The 22,935-nt window shown below is 39.1% G+C and overlaps 1 protein-coding gene across 10 annotated transcripts in view; it reads right to left on the bottom strand.

The window, feature by feature from the left end:
• Window positions 1-22,935, bottom strand: part of B3GNTL1 (UDP-GlcNAc:betaGal beta-1,3-N-acetylglucosaminyltransferase like 1) — a 107,513-nt gene that overhangs the window by 27,920 nt on the left and 56,658 nt on the right. For 8 of the 10 annotated variants that reach the window (XM_064728164.1, XM_064728165.1, XM_064728167.1 and 5 more), the window contains one exon: window positions 3,963-4,058. In XM_064728164.1, coding sequence (XP_064584234.1) covers window positions 3,963-4,058 — 96 coding nt within the window. Of the gene's footprint in view, window positions 1-3,962; window positions 4,059-9,031; window positions 9,151-9,575; window positions 9,658-22,935 lie in introns of those variants that run through there. The other 2 variants (XM_064728169.1, XM_064728173.1) reach the window with 2 other exon arrangements.

Consider the following 22,935-nt stretch of genomic DNA (forward strand, 5'->3'; position numbering starts at 1 on the left):
AATAACAGACCAGCAGAAAATATAATTAGACATGGGGTATGGGGTGAATTTTCAAATAGATCATAAAGTGTAATTAATCACAGACTCCACCACTTTTTCTCTGCTTTTTAGATCAAATATTGATCTCTGTTCAGCCTTAACTATATCAAGCCAAAAACAAACCAAAAACCCCCAGTAGTGCCTGTATTTTATCCAAATTTTCTCCACAGCATCTTGATAGCTTATTTGACAGACTGAGAGTATTTTAATTCACATTCCAAAAAACCAAATTCCTACTTGGCCTTTTACCTCTCAGGCATTATTACAACCACTTGCCTTTCTGAATGGAGTGACATTTGTGTGCTCTGGCAGGGAAACGTGGAAAATTGCATCAGTGGGTGCCTAACAGCCACATTTACCTCAGAGCTTTCCACATGGCCTACAGTCTCCTGTGCTCAAAAGGATATTTTGACACCTCCTCAGTTCGTGTTTTTTGTGACCTTTTATCACAAAAATAGAATGAAACTGAGCTCCAGACACTTTGTTCAGAGTTTGTATTCAGACAGGCTGGTGCTTTACAATGCACGATTCCATCTGGGGCTCATTAAGAATAATTTTCCCCCTGTTTACACTTTGAGATTAGCTCAGAACTTTAAGGCTGTCACTCCATTTTCAGTTTTCATACACTTAAAAAGGAAGGATAAACACAGGGGTGACAGGAAATTTGGAAGCAAGTTGTGGTAAAATTCTAGAGAAAGAGACAAGTTTGGCACATAACAGTTGTGATGTGAAGAGTAATTCTGCCTGGAGAGAGCCAAGAGTGCAATTTTCCACCCTTGCATGCAGGGCAGCAATGCTCATTTGTACAGCTCTCCTTGTACTCAGCATTCCTGTCAGAATCACGAAAAAATAACTTTTCTTCACTAATAACAGGCACCTCATCTCCCACTGCACACAACTGGGGAGTTCCCCACTCTAACAGATGACACAGCTTTAAAACCTGCTTTTCACATTAGGCCAGAACATGGGCATTTTTCTCCCCAGCACAATTTTTTGTGATGCTTTTGGACACGGTTATTACTTTTTAACAATGGTGCTACTTATTGGGAGACACCAAAAACTGCAGCAGCAAAGCCACCCGTGGTAATGTCACACACCAAGCGGCAAATGGGAGTTCTGAAGGGTTTAGGAAGTGCTGCTACTTTTTGCAATAAGGAAGTGCTGCACTCTTTATCCAAAATTGATTAAAATAATATTTTCTTTTAGTTTCCTAAAAAAAGTAAGTAAAAACATGGTTTATCATGTGACTCTTCTTCCAGCAGGGGATACTATTTGAAATGTAACTTTATAGGCTTGTGACCACTTCCATTGTATTATCTCGGTCTCAGAACACCATCAGAGCTTGCTAAAATCTTTTCAGTACTCCTGCTTTAATTATCATTCATCAGAGATGGCATAAATAATTTTAGTTAATTAATATATAAAATTTTAGTTAATTAATATATTTTTAATTTTTATTAATTAATATATAAAACCTGTCAGGTTCTTACAGACTATTTATGAAGATAGTATTTTGTTTGGATCTAAAGGAATACACTTGCATCAACTGCAGATCTTCATCAGAAAGAACTTCATTAAAAAAAAAAAAGAAAAATGGAAAAACCTGTTTCACCTAAAGCCTGAATGACTGGAGAGAGAAATATCTATCTGGAATAAAAAAAGGATTAAAAACAGGTTTACACCATAGCACATCTATTTGTATTTGATCACTCCACCCACTCTGTTACCATCAACACCAAATCATAATTTCTCCCATGGAAGAATTACCCTCCATTCTTTCCTCAGCACTGAAATACGAAGAACAGGTGTTTGGATTTAATTTCAAATGAGAAATGCAGCTTTTTGGCAAGAAACAGCTCAGCAAATGGAGAAGGCCAAAACATGGGGATTTGTTGGCCTGTTCTGTGTTTACTTTCAGCAATGTGACACTGGCAAGCCTCATTAATAAACACTGACTCAAAAATGGAGATGGAAGTGATCAGATTAATGCAGATCCTGGCTCAGGTCAGAACTTACAGGGATGAAACCCTTCAGAGTATTCTCAGCTCTGCTGACACAGAGAAACACTTCCTTTGCTTTAAAGGGATTCTTTTCAAATGAAAATGAACAAGTTAGAGCAATGTTAAATACTTTGCAACACTAAATGCTCAAGATTTAAGGCTTGATTTTGTGTCCTCTAAACCCACAGAAGACAAAGGTTTGAGTTCACTGCTTTGTTCAGGTCTGTCCTGTTTTTAGGGTATTTTTCTGAAGGTCTCTGTATCAGACAGAGTCTGAGCTTGGGCATGTTGGACACCTCACAATAGGGACAAACAATAAGTTCAACTTATCACTGGTAATTCTTCAAACTGGAAGGACATATCAAGCATTGTGGCTGAAAAATCATCAGGATTAAGATTGTCAGTGAATAACCAGTGGCATAGTTCCTACACAATTACACAGAGAGAGCAAAACAAAAAAAAACCCAACTCATAAAACAAAACAAGGAGGAAAAAAAGCCAAAATGAAAAGCAAAAAGCACAGAACAATAGTCTATTTAACTTAACCTCTTGAACTTTATCATTAGGCTTGCTGTTCTATTGTTGCTGCTGCTTTAACTTGCTTGCTTTCTTTCTGGAGCTTACTAACAACACTCAAGAAGTCAAACATCCTTCAGAGAGTGAAAATACAATGATAAGAAATAATAATAAAAAAGAAATAAAGAGTATGGGTCAGTAAATGTAGATTGTATTGGGAGCCAGGCACCATTCCCAGCTCTTCCACTCACCCACCATGTAATTAAGGGCAAATCTTTTCACTGCTCTAAACAATTCAGTTCTCTCTCTGCTGTCTCCTTATAATTATAATTTTTTGGCAGCCCAAAGAATAATATTTGTATATCCTCATACATACACACACATGTATATATATACACACACTGCATGGCACTGAAGGGCTTCATTTAAAAGCTATAAAAATAATAATAATCATCATCATAATCATCTGTTGTAGTTTAAATAATTAAATAGGAAATAGCCTTAGCAGATTTGTTTTAGAGTGCTAACAAATGAAAGCTTAAAAAAAAATCAGAACTACCCATTTTAGCCCTAAAATCTCAGCAAAACCACTGGAAGCCAAACCTCTCAGAACCAAACCACACAAAATGGATCCAAATGTGTTTAAATTAAATCTATTTGCCAACATATTTCAACTACCACAATAAATACTGCTAACAGACACCCATGGATTTTATTCCACAAACACACTGATGAGCTTAAAGCAATCCAATTGAACTCATACAGGAAATTCATAAAGACAAAGAACACCTAACTGTCAGGGAAAAAACACTTCTGAGACCACAGGTATTGAATTTGTAACCTCTCAGCCCTGATCCTTGAGCAGAAGCTACTTAAAACCTTCCAAGGACAAGCACAAGGACTAAGATTGACAAGAGGACAGGTGGATAAATGAGTTTTTGTGGTAATACTTTTATGGCCCTTCTTTTTTCCTCTCAGGGATATAAACCTTCCCCTTTAGGTGAAGGTACTTTTATCCCTCTGCCATTCTTCACCTTCCTTCCCTCCCAACTTCTTTCAGCAACCAACCCACCCTGCTCAGAACAAAACTAAGGGCTCACCTGTTTTTAGCATCTATTCCAGGGACAAAGAGGAGCTTGGATGTCTGAAACTTTACTTTTTCCAGGTTTGCTGACACATCCAATAGATGTGCTACAATGTCAACTTTAGGTAGGTCTTTCCATCACCAGAGTTATTCCCAAACCACTCCAGTTGGTTGGAGACAGGTTTTTTTTTTAAAAATTGTATGACCTAGGTTTTTTTAGAGCTGTTTTCATCAACACCCTTTCCCTATTGCTCCTTAATAACAGGTAGAGGCTGATAAACAAAGGGATGGCTCCTGGACTCCAGATCACCTGCACCACTCACCTTTCCACCCTCATCAAATCTCCCCACATGGAAAAACCACTCCCGAGAGCAGAACCAGGTTGGCATGATCACAGTGGGCCCATGGGAGGTGAACACCTAGGGGAAAAAAAAGAGATAAAAATCCAGTTAGTTCACAAAATACCAAACCCAGCAGCCTCTGAGGAACAAACAGACCTCACACATTCACCTGAAATTGTGCCTGTGCCTAAACTTCAGCAATTTCAAGCACTGAGAAGAGCAAGTGCTGGAAATTTAGCAGGTTCTTAGTGTGTACCAGAATCTCCCAGGTGCCACAGCACAAAAGGTGAGTCTGGTTCCTGCTTCAAATTCCATGGCCTTCTCTTCTCCCCCAAGCTGCAACACATTCAGAGTACTTAAAGAATTTTTCCAAATTTAGAGTATTATACTGGAGCTGGCACTTGATCAATAATGATGATGTTAATGTGGAAATGAAGTAATTGAGAAGAATCACGGAAAGTTCAAGTTCTTAAACTGAACCCTACAATTCCTGAGCATTGATTTTTTTTTCCATTTTTTTTCTCCTTATACATATATTAAGTGTGAACTTTCACTGATCTTTTCTTTCTGCCAAAGACACTTAAATCCTAATCAAGCTTGGACAAGTAAAATGCAATTTGTTATAAACATTACCTGAGTACTGTGGATTTGCTACCCAGGGGTACCTACAATTAAAGGTTTTTGGAAAGGAAGAGCTTTAAGTAGAGAAAAGGGAGCCACTATTAAGTTCATCTCTTCATTTGTGACAGCCAAGAACTGTACAAATGGGTGTTTGAAGCTTTAAACAAACTTGTTGCAAATACAACTGTGAAATAAGCCAGAATGTGGATGACAGGAGGTAAACTGGTTCTTTTTTTTGCACAGGATGAAGTATCCAGGCAAAGAGGAGACTGAACCTGTCAAACACAAGGTGCAAAGTGAAGGCAGCAGCTTCCAGCAGAGACACAGGAACTGCAGAGCACACCCTGGGGCATGAAGAAAAACCAACTTCACAACTGCTGTCACTCAAATGCCAGTGCTGATCTGCAAGCTGACAATTTCATGTTTCAGTGGTAATATTACTATTCCTGTACATGTGAAGTTCTTAAACAGAGTGTACATTTGTCACATGCATCTCAGCATCTTCATTTTAAAGGTGCTCCTCTTGATGTCAGCCTGAGGGAGCTCCACAAACTCTTATGTCTGGCCACTTCCATTTCCACAGATAAACATGGACTTAAAACCAAATAAAGACATTTAAATCAATTGTCCAAATTAATTAAATTAGAAATCCAATCAAAATGTGACAGCAAAATTCTCCCATTTTTCTTACAGGGTGAAGCACACAGCATGGCAGCCCCAGGAGCACAATGACAGAAATTCACTGTCCCTAAAGGCATCTTAGGGTGACTCATTTTCATCCAAACACTTCAATTCTAGGCACTCATATTTAGTCAGAACAATCCTATCACCAAATGCGTCTTAACTCATCAGCAGGTTGCCCAGAGCTGAAATATTCCAGTTCAGAGGTGTTAAATGTAAAAATCTCCCGCCAAGAGTCGGTGGGAGCTGAAGGAGTCAAACCAAGCCCAGAAAAGCAGAGCAGCCTGATTATCAGCACATGGTTATTAGCTCCACATTAATTACAAGGGCAATTGAGTATGGCCTGAACCAAACAATGAGCAAACAGTAATCCCAAAAGAAAACAGCAGCAGGGAGAAAAGCCAGGCCAGAGGGCATTGCATTGAATCTCATGTCTGAAAGAAACAAAAACTTCAAAAGAAAGTCTCGAGCCCATGGGTACTTGTGAAATGTGTCTGGAGAGGCCAGAATGGCATTTCCTCAGAGCTGCCAGGTCCCTCAGGGATCAGGAATGCACTTCACCTCAGAGCTGGAGCTCCAAGCCATCAGCTGTGCTCACGTGCCAAGAGCATCCCTCCCAAACACCCCAGATAATGTGTTCAATGACACAGACACTTGAGTGAAACCAGACAGAACAGACTATTTTATAATAAATAATTATATATTATTATTATTTTATAGTAAATCTTATTATAATGTTTATTATCATTACAACAAATATATTATAAAATTATTTTATGATACGTATATTTAATAAATATTAAATACATTAATATTTCTTATATTAGCTATATTATTACAAGATAATATTTTATAACACAAATAATTATTTTATTAATATTATTTTTACTGTTATTATGAAAAATTTAAGAGAAAACTTCCAAAAGGCACTGATGTTAACACAGATGATGATTTTACAGCAGACCATCACACACTGCATACACTGATGTCTCTCCTACATCCAGCAGTGTTGTGTGGCTCACTGTCCATCTCAGCAGAGACACCAGAGGAGCAAACATGGGCAAAACAGAGACTGAAGATGCTACACATGATTTCAGATCTTATCCTTCAAGAAGGTTAAACCTGCACAGCACAGCACCTGATACTCAATGAATTGGCAAATAAACTTTTCCTAAATGAACACTTACAGTGCAACATCAAAACTGGCTTTAGGAAATTTATTTGTGCTGCTGTCACGAAGGACAAATTCACACTACCTTGTCCCTTCCTATGTCAGAATAACTTTTGTGAAGCTGAAATTCTGTTTGTTGTTGTTGTTAGTTTGGTCTTCAGCTGAATCTCCTGATCCAACAAACCAGAAATCAGCAGGAGGATGTAGGAAAACAGGGCACCAAGCAGAGAGAACAAAACCCTTCTTATCAGCAGTAGAGGTGATCCAGAAATAATCTTTAACCTGATAAAACTGCAAGAAATCTACATGTACACCACATTTACATTAATGAAGAGCTCTCCCACTCATCCTGCACACCCCAGTCACAACCCTGGCACTGTCCTGACCCCGGGATGGATCAGAGCACCACATCAGTGAAAACCCATTATTTTCCTTGTTTCTAGTGTTAGTTTTCTACAGCCTTGGTTCTCTGAGTCAGTTCACTGTGGGGTCAGAGTAGCAGTACCACTGACACACTGGAGAGGGAAGGAAAAGCTTGGGAGAGGAAAACAAGCCCTCCCTTTTTGGTCACTGCCCACAGCTCATGAGTCCAGCTGAAACATAAAACTGCATCCTCTGAATACCCACTCTGAGGGGAGGAGAACTGGCCAGGAAAAACACTAACAACTGTTCTGAAACACTGAGGCATCTGCCAAACTTCTGAAAACCACCTTCCAGAGCTTTTGAAATTTTATCTTCCAGAGAAAAAAAAAATAAGCTCAACCTTTTGCACTTTGGAAATTCTATATTTCACCTTGGTTTAGTCTGATGGGAAAGTTTCCTCTGTATTTCTTTTTTGTCTATTCTTGTCATAAACTCTTGCCAAGGTGTTAAAAAATGGTCAAATTGCCTTATTCTGTGATAAAAACTGCAACTTCTCACTTTGTGAGACTGACACTCCAGATTTTATCCATAAATCTTTTAGATTGCATGGACTGGAATGAGAGAAACAAAGAGGACATGCTAGTCTTAACTTGACAATCAATCAAAAGCAGAATTTGAATGATGGTGCCATCAACTATGTTTAGTTTTCTTGGAAATATCCTCCAACTGTGCTTAACAAATGTCTTGTGTCACCTTGGAACACCAGTGGGTTTCCAGACCTCCTTGAGGAATTAATTCAGTATTCTGAGAGCAGGTTGGACCTGTGAACCTTTCACACACAGCTGGGTTGAAAGATTAATGCTTGTTAATAATACTTGTTATTAATTACAGAACACTGTATGCTGTTAAAAATCTAAATATTGAATATTTCATGTTAAAAATCAGAATATGAAGGTATAAATCTGTTCAGGGTTTGAATTCCTAAAGAACAGTGTTGTCATAATCTAACTGGAATCCATCTACAGACGATGGACACAAATTCCTATTTCAGCATCTTATTTACAAAATTATTTAGAACTTTTATAACCAGCTGGGTTTATTCCAAGGATCAAGTAGCAAGTAATTGAACCTGATTTGTTCTTGTTCACTGTTTGGCTATCGAATTACATCCAAGTGTTACACAGATCCTCTGAAAATAAATCTGAAGAACACAAAGAGCTGATAAAGTGACTTTCATTGTTGTGTTTCAAAGCTGTCAGCAGCACATGGAACTCTGGTTCCCACTGATGCTCAGTGCAGGTCATGCCAGCATTCAGTGCAAAATTTCAGTTCCAACACAGGGAAAGGCATTTGTGTGTTTACAGAAACTTCTCAAGGAAAGTTCTCTTTCTTGAAGCAGCAAATCAAAGTCTAACAGTGATAAAAGCAGATATGCAGATGGTGAAACAACTTTATCACATCAGATATCATGCAGGACACACAGGGGAAACCAGGCAGCCCACAAAAGCAACAGATTCAATTTAATCACAGGCTTTCCAAAGCAAGGGGCTAATTCCCCAAAACACACCACACATTTAATTCCACTCATGCTACAGCATTTTTCAAAATTATATCCCCACAAATCAAGGATTAGACATATTTGTTGAGACAAATGAAGCTTTCTAATATCCACGGGCATACATTGACACGTTAGAAGGTAAAAAGAAAAGAAAATAAATCCCATGGGGAGAGCCACAGTGGTTCTGTAAGCAGAGCACAGACTGAAGGGCATCACTCCTGACCTTGAAGCAATGATGTTAAAATACCTGAGCATTAATTCAGCAATAAATGTACCAAGACCTTGTTACTGGGGTGTACCAGGTTTACACCCAGAATCAGGTCTGTGTGTGTGAGAGAGAAAAGGTACAGAGGGAAGGGAAGAGAAAAAAAGACTCTTCCTACTTCAGAAAAGTATGGGCAGAGAGGATTTTTCAAAAGAAAGTAACTACAATGAGCTTTATGAGGCTTTTAGGAAGCCAAGCAGCCAGTGTGGAATGGATTCCATGCAGTTGGTTTATATTGCACTGAACTGCTGTACCCTTTCCTGGGCTTGCAGAAATAACTGGAGTTATTTGTGTCACCTCATCACTGCAAGCTCTGAGAGCAGCTGAAAATCCTTCTCTAAGGAAGCTGGAATCCAGCACAGCAAAAAGCAGATTATTGAAACAAACCATACCTTGCCTCTCTGTGCAGAAAAGCTGGTGAATACACAATAATTCTGGTGCAGGCCTGACTGAAAATCAGTGGTATTTAGGATTGTAAATCCCAAACTCTACTAAGCAACAAAACTAATAAAAAAAAGTAAGAGAGTCCTGAGAGCTGCTAATGCCAGTGAAAGCAGAGAGCATTCAGCACCTCCAAGAAGGTATTCCTGCTCCTGGACAATTTATGACCTTCAGCTCCCTGTGATTTCCTCTGGATTTGAAGCCTGAGTGAAGGCTGGAATGTCTCACAGAGCAGAGCCAGTGAGAGGAGCTGGGAGATGATGCTTTCTCTGAATGCAAAGGGCAAAGTAATGGGAGGAAAGCTGGAGAGAAAAGCTGAATTTTGCTGTAACAACCTCCCTGGTTCCTCTCAATTTATTGCACATCCAGTGCTTTTCACCAGGCCATCCACTATCAGAAAAGTACAACAGTCCTCTTTACAGCTATGCAACATTATATCACAATATCAAATTTTTACAAATAACATTTCCCTACTATGAAATAAAATTTTCATACCAAGTCTGTCACTGTCATATTTTCTGGAAAAATTCCTTTGCCAGGATTTCTCTCCTGGGAAGCTGAGCCGCCTCAGAGAAAAAGGAAAACAATATTATCCCATTTGCTTCTCCTGTGTTTTGCTGCTTTAAAATGTAGTAATTGCTTCATTAGTTGCATGTGAATTACTTTTACTTATTAGGCAATTATGGCCAGCTGTGTTGGACTCTCTGAGGAGAGAGTCAAGAGTTTTTCATTATTATCTTTTAACCTTCTGTCTATATCCTTTCTCTATTCTTTAGTATAGTTTAGTATGGTATTCTATAATGTAATGTAATTAATGTAATGTAATGTAATATAATATAATACAATCATAACATATCGTATCATATAATAAATTAAGCTTCTAGAAACATGGAGTCAAATTCATTTCCTCCCTTCAGTGGGGACCCCAGAAAGTACCACACAAGTCTCTGCAGTGAATCCACCCCCTGGAATGAAACCCAGGGTGTGTATCAGCAGGGCATCACCTCCTCCTGTCTGGCTGCAGCAAAGAATGAAATGCTGGGTAAAGACAGCACAGAGCATCTCAGAGTCCTTGTGGTCAGGATGACTCTGAGATGTGCCAGAGTCTCTTTTCTTAGCCCAGCAGCTGAAGAAGGAGTCAGGATTCTTCTGTTCTGGTTTTCAAGGTTGTTTATTTGCTGTTATCCATAATATTCTTTCTTTGACTCACTGAGGTCTGCCTTGCAAATTGGTTTGTGGCACACAAACCCTTGGGGTGGTGTTAGCTTTTTATACTAAAAACTATGTGTACATTATTTACAATAATTTTCCAATACCTATCACCTATGTTAGACAGTCTGTCTCTAAACCAATCCAAAAGAGCCACCATCACTCAGAAGATGGAGGACAAGAAGAAGAAAGAAGGACAAGGCACGCCCAGATCCCTCCATTTTGGCTTCTCAACCCCCATTCTAAAAACTCAAAATTCTGTTTTTCTATCTTGTAACAAACTCACTATCATTCTACTTAAACTTTCGTGGCTTGTGAATCTTCATATAAGGCTGGTAATTGTTTTTTCTAAGGGCTAGAATCGAAGGCACAGGTGTTTCTGACTCTGTGCCAAGGTCTCTGAGCTCCCTGTCAGGGTCTCGAGTCCTCCAGGGCAGCCAGAGGAATTTCTTGGGTTCTCACAAGAGCAGGCTGCTCTTTACCCAGGTTATTACATTTCCTTAAAATCTGCTGCTGAAAGCAAAACTGTTTACAAACTTGCTACGAGCAAATATATTAACTTTGGGTTTCTAGCCCAATTCCTATGGATTGAATTGGCTGTGCCTTTGCTTTTTGGGAGGCAGCTCCTGCCAGCCCCATTGTGTGGGATAATTGAGGGCCGACCACAGCGCTGAATATCTCTGCTTTGTAGCTGAATGGCCAAGAGCAAGCACCATTCTTCTGGACGTTTTTAGAGCTTTTCCCTGCTAATGACGATGAATTAACCTACTGCTGGAGCCAAAACAATAGCTGCATGCAAAGGAAACAGCCTGTATGATTTTAGCATGTCTTACAGCTTTTTTGTTTTGTTTCGTTGGTTTTTTTGGGGTTTTTTTTAGGCTACTAAAAGTGGTCTTTACAAAAAGTTTCTCTAATTCTTGGAGGTTTTCCAGTATTTAGAGTCAAGTATTTACAATGGAAGAATGACTCCATGCAGGAAAATAAAGCATTCTGCACCAAGAGGTTGTCTTCTTGGCTTACTGTTTGTGCTTGGGTTTTACTACAAAAGAAAGAAAATCTGCCTAAAGTCATATTGGCACATTCTAAATTGTGATTAGAACAAACAAGAAATCTGCTAAGAAACAACACTGACTAATGCTCATGCAAAATAAGTAAAAAAATTACCTTTCCATTTGACTTGTGGACATGCCATTTCGAATTTTCACAGGATGAAAACTGAATTTGTCTTTCATATTTGTGACTTAACAGATTTAACAGTGATTTAATAGATTTACCATTGATTTAATAAAATTAACTTAAAGAGATTTAACATTTAACAGATGACAATATAGACATCAGAAGTGTCTCCCTGTATAATGTGTAACTGAAAAATAAATCTATCCTGCTATTAAAGTGCATGATGCTTGTTCACAATTAATAAACTTCCCTAAAATGTGCTGGCAAAGGGGAAAACAAATTCCCATTAAATGCAGCACATGAAACTTTTCTACATGCCAGCTCTCAGAATTAATATTCAGCTGAAATGTGAGTAAACCTCCTGGCAAATCCCAGCTTCAGCAAATTTTAAAATGCAGGTATTTGGAGAGAGAAACATGAAATACTTCTGAGTGTTCAGGATTATCTGAGAGTGTAACAAATCCTTCATCCTAATGCTCACTGATTCTCTTTTTCCAATAAAAGCTCGTGCTATAAAAGTTTTATGCAACTTGGAAGTGGGGGACACATGACCTTCAGTTAAATGAAAGAAATATAAGCACCTTATAAACAAGCATCAAACTGCAGGGAAGGAGATCACTTTTGAATTTGAGAAGTTCAGCTGTGTGCTAATGTACATGCAAAAGACCCACAGGAGAAATATTAAATATTCATGCAAACTCGCTGTATTTATTCCAATATAAATTATATTTATTTTGTGGGGTTTTTCTCCCCTATCGACTTTTACCCTTTAGAAAGGCAAGAGAGAAAATTTAGATCAGATCTTAAACTACAGATTGTGATTATCTGATTAACAGCTGCGATAGTAGAATGTTTTCTTTAGGAAATCAAAGCAAACTTTAGCCTAAATCTCTCCCTCATGTCTTCCATCATATTGCAAGTCTTTGGGGAGTATCAAAGCACCAAATGCATTCCAGTGCCTTGAGAGTGTTTGATTTGAGTTCTGCAACCCTTCAAAACTGTGAATGGGAGAACAAGGCAAAGACTGAAAACAAAAATGTAATTTAGAAAAAGAAATGTCACTGCTAGTGCAGGAACTGTAACAGCAGATTTTACAGGGGGGAAATTTAAGATCTCAGCTTTCTCTCATTTAAGATATTAGCTTAGATTAGATTTTTCTCTCATTTTCTCTCATTTAAGATCTTAGCTTTTGCACACTGTCTCTAATCTTGTATCTCACAATGAAATAGATACATACTGAGAGTAAAACACCCCATCACCTCACCAACAGCTTTTACACACACACTTATTTTTGATAATGAAAGGGACTCAATACATTCATCCAGAACCCAGTGGTCTCCTACAAGAATTTGTTTTTCAACAGTGCAGGAGACACAGCTGGAAAGACCTCAGCCAACCCTGAGCATTTGCAGAGACAGAAATTAAGTGCCCATCAATCTGTAAAAGGCTGAGACAAAGCAGAGCTGAGAGCACTACAAAGCTTTCCCTCCTCTCTGCAGTCTCCTGGTTCAGCCTCCCTAATAATTTCTTGATGGCTTTAGATGTGGGATTTGATTTTGTAGGTTCTTCCCCTGCTTCCCAGTCAGAAACACGACCAATATTTCATTAATTTGTGACTGAGTGTGACCTCCAAACTCTCACACCATGGGCAGCCTGAAGTCACACTGTACCTCTGGGTGTGCATCACCTAAAACTCATTCCTAAAATTCCTAAATTTTCAGTCCTAAAATTCTGAAATTCTGCCTGAACTTGGCATTTCCAGTCCCTGCTTTGGAGCAGTTGCTGCTCAGACAGTAATTTAATCTAACCAGCACATTTATTATTATTATCATTATCATTACCATTATCATTATCATTATTATATTTTTAAAGAATTCAGGGATAAGAACGTAATTAACAGCTTCAGGTCTTCCAAGCAGAAGTTGGTGTGAATTATCAAGGCACACTGAAAACTGTTGATTTATGTTGTACCACTGCACTGGCACAACATAAAATCAGCAATAATGAGGATTTGGGCCCAGGTTCAGCCCAAGGTGGAGATAAAAAGCAATCAGCCCTCTCCACAAGGGAGAATTTCTGCCATGGGGCAGCTGAACCCTGCAGGGTCTCTGGCAGCATCTCTAATAATACAGAGGAGCTCCAGAGGGCATTAAATTCACCAGTTCACCTTTGAAGGGCCTGCCTGAGCCCCATGGAGCTGTGCATTCCTATAATCTCACTGTTATAATTATCCTCAAACTGATGGAATTCTTTTTCTCTTAAGATTAAATTAAATTTTTAAGAAATCACCTCTAAAAAAAAAAAAGGTTTTAGCACAAAACATTAATCTGGTAATAAGAAAAGTGCAGCTAAAATGATCAAAGAGTTAAGAGGAATCCAGTTGGGCTACACATATGGAAAAGACTTTTTACATTATTTTTAAAATATAATCTTCTTATCCTGTTCTGCAGAAATATTCACACCAAAAAGAGAGTGGATATTTACTATATATAAGGCAGTAGATATCTACTATATAAGTAGGTACTTACTATCAATAAATAGTAAGGGCATCTGCATTAAAGGGTCTTGCTATAATATCAGAGAAAAACTATTAATAACTATCTAAAGGAAACCAACTGAATCAGAAAAGAAAATGTTGATTTTTCATTTGCCAAGAAGCTGAAAATCAGTGGAGGAAGCAGATGCTACAATTGTACTTAATGCAATTTAAAATTGAAGAACAGAGCAGCAGTTTTGGCTGTGCTGGAACACGGCTGCAGCAGCTGGGAAGGATCTGCTAAGCAGCTCCTGTGATTTATATCTCTGAGAGCTCCATGGGTCACTCAACATAAACACCCTTGTTTGTCCCACACATCCTGCTAAAAATGATTAAGATTTAAATGAGGTTTCAGGTCTGTGAACTACAAATTCTGAGAAAAGGTAGTGTAACACACAAAAAAAAAAGCACAATAACAATGTATCTTAAAAATACTGTGGTTAAACATATTTCAAAATAATTATTTCCCTGTCATTTCTTCATAGAATTTAGATTATTTCCCCCAAATTCCCCAGAATTAGAAAAAAGAACTTTGTGTGTGCTGCTTGTTTATCACAGTGACAAACAACTACAGCTTTGAAACTCAAGTACAACGTCAGCATAAAAAAAGATCAAAAGGAGTAAAATCAGATTTCCCCATAGGGCTTTACCCAACTTAGCTTTGTATTAAGTAAAATCAGTGTATCAACAATAATTATTCCTATTTCTTATAAAATATATACCATATATTCATATTTTTGGAAATGGGGATCTCTGCACTTTTCAAAACTGCACTCCACAAGCTGATCCTACATAAAAACCAATCCTAGAACCAGGAGGATCTGTGTAATGAAGTCCAAGTCCTAAAATCAGCAAAATCTCAGAAAGAACCTTTTAATCTGATTCAGGAAACCATTCTATCAGCAGCATGTAAGGCAGGCAAGCTGCAAATGTTCAAATATTTAGCCAGGTTGAGACATTTATGAACAGGAATTTTGCACACATGCACATGTGTTTTTCTGCCCCAGAAAAACTGTTTTGAGAGTGGAAGGAGAAAAAAGCAGCTTTTTTAAAGGAAAAAGTTGATGAAAAATGATGAGCCTCTTGAAAAACAGGCTAATTCATCTATAAAAGGATATTTATGTTGTGATGGTTACTCACATCATATCCACTAGCATCAAGTCATCTCTTCTAATTTGAATTTAGGAGAAGAGCAGCAAGCTGTGATCTCCCAAAAGTGGCTGAAGCATTTTAGCCAAACAGCCAATATCATGATTAAAAAAATCTTCTTAAAAAAAAACAAAAAAATAACAAAACAAAAACAGAAACTCCAAAACCCAAAAAGAACACCAACAAAATAAAAACCCCAAACAAACAAACCCACAATAACCCTGCAAACAAACAAAACAACAACAAAAAAGCACAAAAAAACCCCACCAAACTTAAAACAACTTTAAATACTGCCAAATACTGCCAAGAGATGATAAAATTAAATAGATTTAATGCCTTCAGGACTTGTAAATTCAACTAAAACTGTAAAAAATTACACCCACTGGGCTTTGAAAGCCTGTCTGTGTTGGTATAGGGATGGTCACTGAGAAGGAAAGGAATTTCAGCTCTGGTCTCAAACCTCCAAACTCAGCAACACCATTCCTAAAGAGAAAAAATACAAAATACTGCCTGGCAAGTCCTTCTTGCTAATGCAAATGAAGAGGAGACATTGCCACTTTAATTCTCATGGAAAGTTGTCCTGCTCAGCCAAAATTTCAATTTGTTTTCCTACTTCAGTGAAACATGAGAAAACTTAATTTTAGGAGGATGTAGAGAACATGATGCTCTGATTTTTTGCTGCTGTTTGTGCTGCACAACCGCCATGGGGGTGAGAAATAAAACACCCTCAGGCTGATCAGAACCTCCCTTGGATTTCAGAGATCTCAGCAGCAGAGGAGCAGAGGGAAGAATTTCCATGCTCCATCCACACACTTTTGGTGCTTCCCTGCACCAGGAGTGCCAAGATTTCAGCACTGCAGCAAGTGTGACACTTCAAGCACTTGAATGTGAATTGGGCTGTTTATAAAAACCTCTTCCCTTCACTTCCAAGGGGAACTTCTCACATGTTTCATGCTGCACCACGATGCTCTGTTTATACCAGCTGCCACTTAGGAAAGACATAAGCCAGGTTTATATACAGTATCTGCAAAATGTAAAGTTAATAAGTGTTACCAAGCAGCTGGACAGTGTTTTAGTTCAATGGGAGATGGTTCTGTTTCCACTTATATCAGTGAAAATCTGGACTACCTTCACTGAGTTCAGTGGAATTGCTGCATCCAGGGCGCATGGGATGGGATATTTGTGTTTCTGATCCATCCTAGACCTCTGCTGCACCTACAGGATCCCTGCAGGCAGGCAGAGGGGCTCTGGGAGGGGAGGAGGTGCATTAGGTGTCCCCCTAAACCACATCAGGGAGTCAACAACATTAATTCATCACTGGGATAAAGCTCTTTGCCACCACACCCAGAACAGAAACATTTCTGCTGCAATGGCCTGCCCAAAGCCCAAATCGTTTGGACATCAAGACCATACCTGAACAGTTTTAAGGAATTATAAATATTTTAAAGCACAGCTGCAATTTAAAAAATCCAATTTTTATACACACTGAGCAAAATAGAATAAATACACTGCTTCAGCTGGAACAGACCTACAATGATCCTCCACTGCCTGAGCACTTCAGGGCTGACCAAGTTAAAAAATGGTTTTTAGGGCACTGTCCAAATCTCTTCAACACTGACACACTCAGAGGATTGACCACCACTTTGGGAAGCCTGGTCAAAAAATAACAGCCACTTTTATTTTGTCACCACCAAAAGATGATTGGACAAGTTTTACTCAGCCTCATCATATTACTTTGGATGTTTCAGTGACAGGCTGGGCTTATTCTCAGTTTCCAAGTTGTAAAGTTTCCAACTTGCAAGCTTTCAGCCTGGATACATTTCTGCACATCCTCTCCCTTGGCTCATCCCTGCTAATTCCACTGGGCCCCACTGCACATCCCAAACCATGTTCAAATATTTAGCCAGGTTGAGACATTTATGAACACTAATTTTGCTGCATGTGTTTTATTCTGCTCCAGAAAAATTGTTTTGAGATTAAAAGGAGGAAAACAAAGCAGCTTTTTAAAGGAAAAAAGGGATGAAAAATGGTGAGACTTAAAAAATAGGCTAACCCTGATCCTGCCTGCTCCCACAGCAGTGGCACCACGGATGAGATGGCACTGGGAGCAGTTTGCCTCTCATGTCACTCACAGTCAAATTCTCCAGACTTTCCTTCAGGTAACACAAAACAAACCAGACACCCTTTGAAGAAAAAGGAAAAGGATATAACAAGATCTTCAAGAAAAGAAAAAAAAAGAATAAAAGAAAAAAAAATGGAGAAGACTCAAAACTTCCTCTGCTGTCACAGCTGTTCTGGGCTTTGAATTCTGTTTAAATATTGTTCAGTCTAACAGTCAAACATTCAGAGGGACACACAGCATTTGCTGGGCAACAACCACCACCCCTGGACTCTCTCATTTCTGCCGCACCCTGAGACCTCTCACCTCTTCACACGAATTGAAGTAAATAAATGAAAGGAAACTTTTAAGATCAGTGTCATGATCTAAGTATTTCTGGCAGAAGTACACTAATACAAGCTGCAATGCAATGGAATTAGTTAACAAAATTCTAGTTAAAATAAAAACATTTGTACCTTAAGGTGTTAGTTTGTCTTTGGAGCTACACAGAGCATTGTCAGGAGAGCTATAGTGATTTAAACCAGCTTATTCAAGTTAAAACCAGCATGCTTTCCCCCCAAACCCATGCTTTTGCTAATCATGGCACTTCACAGAAATTGCAAATTATTCCAGCTGTGGTAGTGGTTTAGAAAAAACTCAATGTTTTCTGCATTAAACTGTAAATAAATCAGAAGTGCTATCAAAGCAGAATGGGTATATAGAGAGAAGTTTCTTTTACACTGCAGTGTTTTAGCAGAGGGAACCAACTTTTAAATCTCAAATAAAGTTTTTCAGTGATGAACATTGATAAAAAAATTTGCTTTTCAAGCATATTTAATTCCTTTCATTTTTGGTAAATATGTCTGGGTCAATGTTCTTTTTGAATCAAACAATGCATATTTTTGACAAGCTCAGTGTTTCACTCATTTTTTCACTTTTATCACCTGTTGTCACAATAGCCTTGTCATTCTATATTGTTCTAAACATAATTTCTTTTCTTTCTAAGACAGACTTACTAAGACTAGTAAGGTCAGTAATTGGTATTCTCCAATTCAACATCATTTCTCATTAGCCAGCTGCAAACTCAGGATACCCTCAGCACTGCAGCTGCTTCACAAATCCAGCCACGATTCTAAACATCAACATTTCAATCAGCAAAAGAATTTCCAATCCAAATCCATTTCATATTAAAAAACATAATCTTGTCAGGAATGTCCTTCGTGTTCTAAACATTTCCATTTAGCCAGAATAAACCATTCCCTGGACAAAACCAGGAAAGCAAGGCTTTCTAAAGCAGGAGAGAGTGGAAACATTTATGATGTATTTTTGAAGCTATTCCTGAGCATGCAGTTTTAAAACCAGTCTCAGCCAATCCAGTTAATGTTTCCCAGCTCCTGGATGAGCCCTCAGACAGCAAATGGACCCCACAGCTTTACAGTAATTGTGGAAATGCAGAAATGCATCCTCTGCTACTGTGTGGGCCTGGGATGTAATTAATTTTCAACAGCTGGAGCAAAGCATTACTTTGCCATTTCTGCAGCTTTTCATAAACAGGAGGAATTGTCCTGAAAGCCACTGGCCCGTGTCCCACAGCTCCAAGGCTGTGCAGCCCTCGTGCAAAACTGACCCTGGTGGCCACCACGCCACTCTCACCTCCCTCCTCAGCAGGATGGGGGAGAAAACAAGACGGAAAGCTCATGGGTCAAGATAAAGGCAGTTTAATAAAAACAAACAGTGAAGGTTGAGCATGCAAGCAAATTAAAAAATAGAAAAAAAGATTATTTATTCTCTATATCCCAGAAACAGGGAATGTTTGGCTGCTTCCTGGGGCCTCAGTACACAGAGAGGCTGCTGTGGAGAACAAATGCTTTAATAACCAATGTCCCCTTTCTTTCCTCTGGCTTTTATCACAGAATCACTGGGTTGGAAGAGACTTTCAAGATCATCAACCCAGCCCCAACAGCTCAACTAAACCCTGGCACCCAGTGCCACATCCAGGCTTTGTTAAACACACCCAGGGATGGTGACTCCACCACCTCCCCAGGCAGCCATTCCAGAACTTTATCACTCTATTTTTCCTGCTATCCAACCTGTATTTCCCTTGGTGCAGGTCAAGGCTGTGTGCTCTGGTTGTGTCAGTGCTGCTGCAGACAGAGCCCAGCCCCAGCTGAGCACAGGCACCTTTCAGGGAGCTGTCACTGAAGGTGCCACCACACTGCAGGAACATCCCTGGGCTCAGCCAAGGTTGGGGTGTCCTGGCCATGATCCCTCCCAGCCCTGCAGGAATTTGGGATCCCTGCTCAGCCCTGGCCAAAGGTTACGGTGTTTGCAGGGGTCTGGGGATGACTCCATGTTTCAGAAGGCTTGATTTATTATTTTATGATATATACTATATTAAAACTATGCTAAAGAATAGAAGAAAGGATTTCATCAGAAGGCTGGCTAAGAATAGCAAAAGAAAGAATGATAGCAAAGGCTTGTGACTGACCAGAGAGTCCAAGCCAGCTGACTGTGATTGGCCATTAATTACAAACAACCACATGAGACCAATCACAGATGCACCTGTTGCATTCCACAGCAGCAGATAATCAATGTTTACATTTTGTTCCTGAGGCCTCCCAGCTTCTCAGGAGGAAAAAAGAAAGGATTTTTCATAAAAGATGTGTGTGACAGCCAAATCACTGCTGTGGTGCCCAAACCAGCCCAGATATCAGAGCAGAACAGTGAGGAAAGGGAACTGCAGTTCAGCCAGACCCAGCACCTTGATTTGTACATGAAAAAACTTCTTAACCAAAGGGCAATACTGCTCTGGTTCTGAGTGTTTGCAAATATTTGAAGGTATTTTGTTAGCAGCTAATGGCAGTGAAGAAAAGCATGACTACACATTCTGTCCTCAGTTAAGAGGAGTAAATGGCTTCCCCCTAAATTCAGCAAAAGACACAACATTGTGCTAAAAAACTCCATTAAATAACTCACATTCTGATGACAGATCACAAGTTTCTATACTGTAGGGAGAAAATACTTAAAAGAAAAGCTCTTGAAACTCACAGATTATTTATGTCACCCTTGAGCATTTCTCTCCAAGTCTCAAAATTAAGAGAAATTGTTAACACAATCTTCTGATCAAAGAGCATCACTGGGTAACAGAACATAAATTTTGCTTTTTGTGTTTGAAAAGGTGAAACATCAGTGTCCTCTGGGAAGATAAGAAAAATAATCACAAGTAGGATTACAAAAAAAAGTCAAAGATTAAAGAAGACTAAAATTCAGCTCTGCTGGATATGCCCTCAGCCTCCTCTGCAGATGCCCCACACCAAAAATGCCCAAACACTGCTCAGGTGCAGGTGGCCACAATCTCCCCAAGATGACAATTGTAGATGTTGACCTTATCCAGCAAAACCAAATTAAATTGAAATTTCAGTATGGAACAGATAACTGAAGCAAAATGAGGAGAGATAAGGAGGGAAATGGAGCAGGGGAGAAGGGGGTGGAAATTAAAGCACCCTGTGAAAGGCCTTTGGGCAGCTCCCAAAAACTGTAGATAGGACTGAAAAATCTACAAGGCTGAGGACAGCAAGAAAAGCAATGGCTTGGCTTTGCTTCCTTTGATGCTTTAAGTAGAAAAACCTCCAGATTTTGCATGGGTAAAGAAATTAGAGTATGACAAGAAATATCTGTTGCTTTCATCAGCTTATCCCATCACAGCAACAGTTCAGAACACCCCAAATTTTGCCCATCTACACAACCCAAAGGAGGTGATGCTGTGTGTATGGCTAATACCTTTCAACGTGTTCTAACACATAACTCCACACTCAAGTCTAATTCACATGAAGTCATTTTAAAGAAAACAAAAGTAACATGATACACCAATTTATTTTATAAATGTCTGCACTTACAGACTAAAACATGTGGATTTGTTTTAAATTTAATCTACACTGTTTAACTGATGAATTTCCTACATCCATCCTAAATTAGGCTACATCAAATAGAAACCTGTAAATACATTTTCTCACTCTTTGCCCAGCTGTAGATGTTATTAGAGTATAGCAAAAATCTCCTTTAGAGATTTCATCCAATAGATGGAAGATGAAGAGAACAGTTTCAATCATTAATCAAAAATTACTTCTTGCCATTAACATTTGCTCTTTTTTGGTGTCACAGAAAGCAGAAATTACAGCGGAGTAAAGTTTCTATTTATCTTTCCATAAACATTGCCTCTCAATGGAATCTGCTCCAAGGTTAAGGTCCAGCCTGGAATCTCCCCCTCCCCTGGATGGAGGAATTGGGATACTGGTCTGAAATCAGGGTCACAGTAGCTGCTTAGGAAGAGGTCCCAGGGGATGCCCTTGCAGAGAATATAGATTTTAATATACCAAAATAAATCCAAGCAAACACAAAGCTTGTTCACAGTTCCGCCTCATTTCGTATTTGAATATGGACCACATGTTTGGGGATTAAGCTGGTGAACCCAATCTGTCTCTTCCAGGAAACAGCAATGAAACAACTGGGCTACAGAGCTGTCAATAATTTCATACAGACCAGCTGTGCACCAAGCTGAGCCCCAAACACAGCCCTTACTGCTGGAAGAACATCTTCTGTAACAAGAGCCTTACACACAGAACACACTGAACTGAGCCAGTTCTCTTCCCACAGGGAGAAAAATCCTACACATTAATACTGCAGAGAGGACACCCACAACAACACCTCCTCAATATCCCTTTTTCCATTTAATGCTTTATTTACTGGGATTTGTTATATTTTATCACTTTGTATAGAAAAGAAAATAAACTGGGGAAATTGCACTTGTCCTTGCTACACTGACTTTATTGCTGCCCAAATGATGTTTCACCAGACAGCAGGCAGACCTCTAAGGAGAAAACAGCCTGCCAAATTCTAGAGTTACAGGTTAAAAACCAGACATGAGCAGCACAGGATCCATAAATCTCAGGCAGCACTAAATTGAACTGAAGTTTATTCTTCCTTTTGATCTCACTCAGCAGATTAACCAGGCTTTCCCAGTGATCAGTACCTAATACTTTAAAGAAAGATACACAGAAAAGCTGACAGTTTTCATAATTCATTTCCAATACTGATGCCTTTTTTTCAAGGCTTTTCAAGAGCTGATACTTGCACATGACTGCAGAGGTACACAGAAAAGATGGATAGCAAATCCTGATGGGGAAAAAGGCCCCCATCACTTCTTGCCTTGCACTTCTAAGAAAGTAAATGTTAATGTTTTGAGTTATGTTAATGACTTAGTTAGTTGTGTTTTGTAAAAAGCTTCTGGGCAGTGACAGCTGGAGTAAGAGCCACAATCTTGTTTATGAGGAACAAACTTGTTAAATGAACTATACAAAGAAGCCAATGAAAGTCTCAGCTAGGAACCAGAACAGAGTGGGGGAAATAACCACCTGTACAATTCAGACAGTTCCAACAGCCTGAATGCAAACTACACTCACAAAGCTGCTGAAAATGTGTCTCTTACACCATCAAAAGCTGATTTCTGGATGTGCATTCACTTCATTGTTTGAAGTTTCCCTGTAAAACTTGCCCTGGGCTCAGTTTCTCCAATCTCCTTAAAACTTGGACAAGAAAACTGCATTTTCTTGCAGTGGAGAAACCATTTGGTCCTTCAGATCACTTGAGGGACCACTGAAACAAACAGGCACGAGGTGACATCACCTTGT

Source organism: Zonotrichia leucophrys, chromosome 18 (assembly GCF_028769735.1).
Source record: "Zonotrichia leucophrys gambelii isolate GWCS_2022_RI chromosome 18, RI_Zleu_2.0, whole genome shotgun sequence".
In the NCBI taxonomy this organism is placed as follows: domain Eukaryota; kingdom Metazoa; phylum Chordata; class Aves; order Passeriformes; family Passerellidae; genus Zonotrichia; species Zonotrichia leucophrys.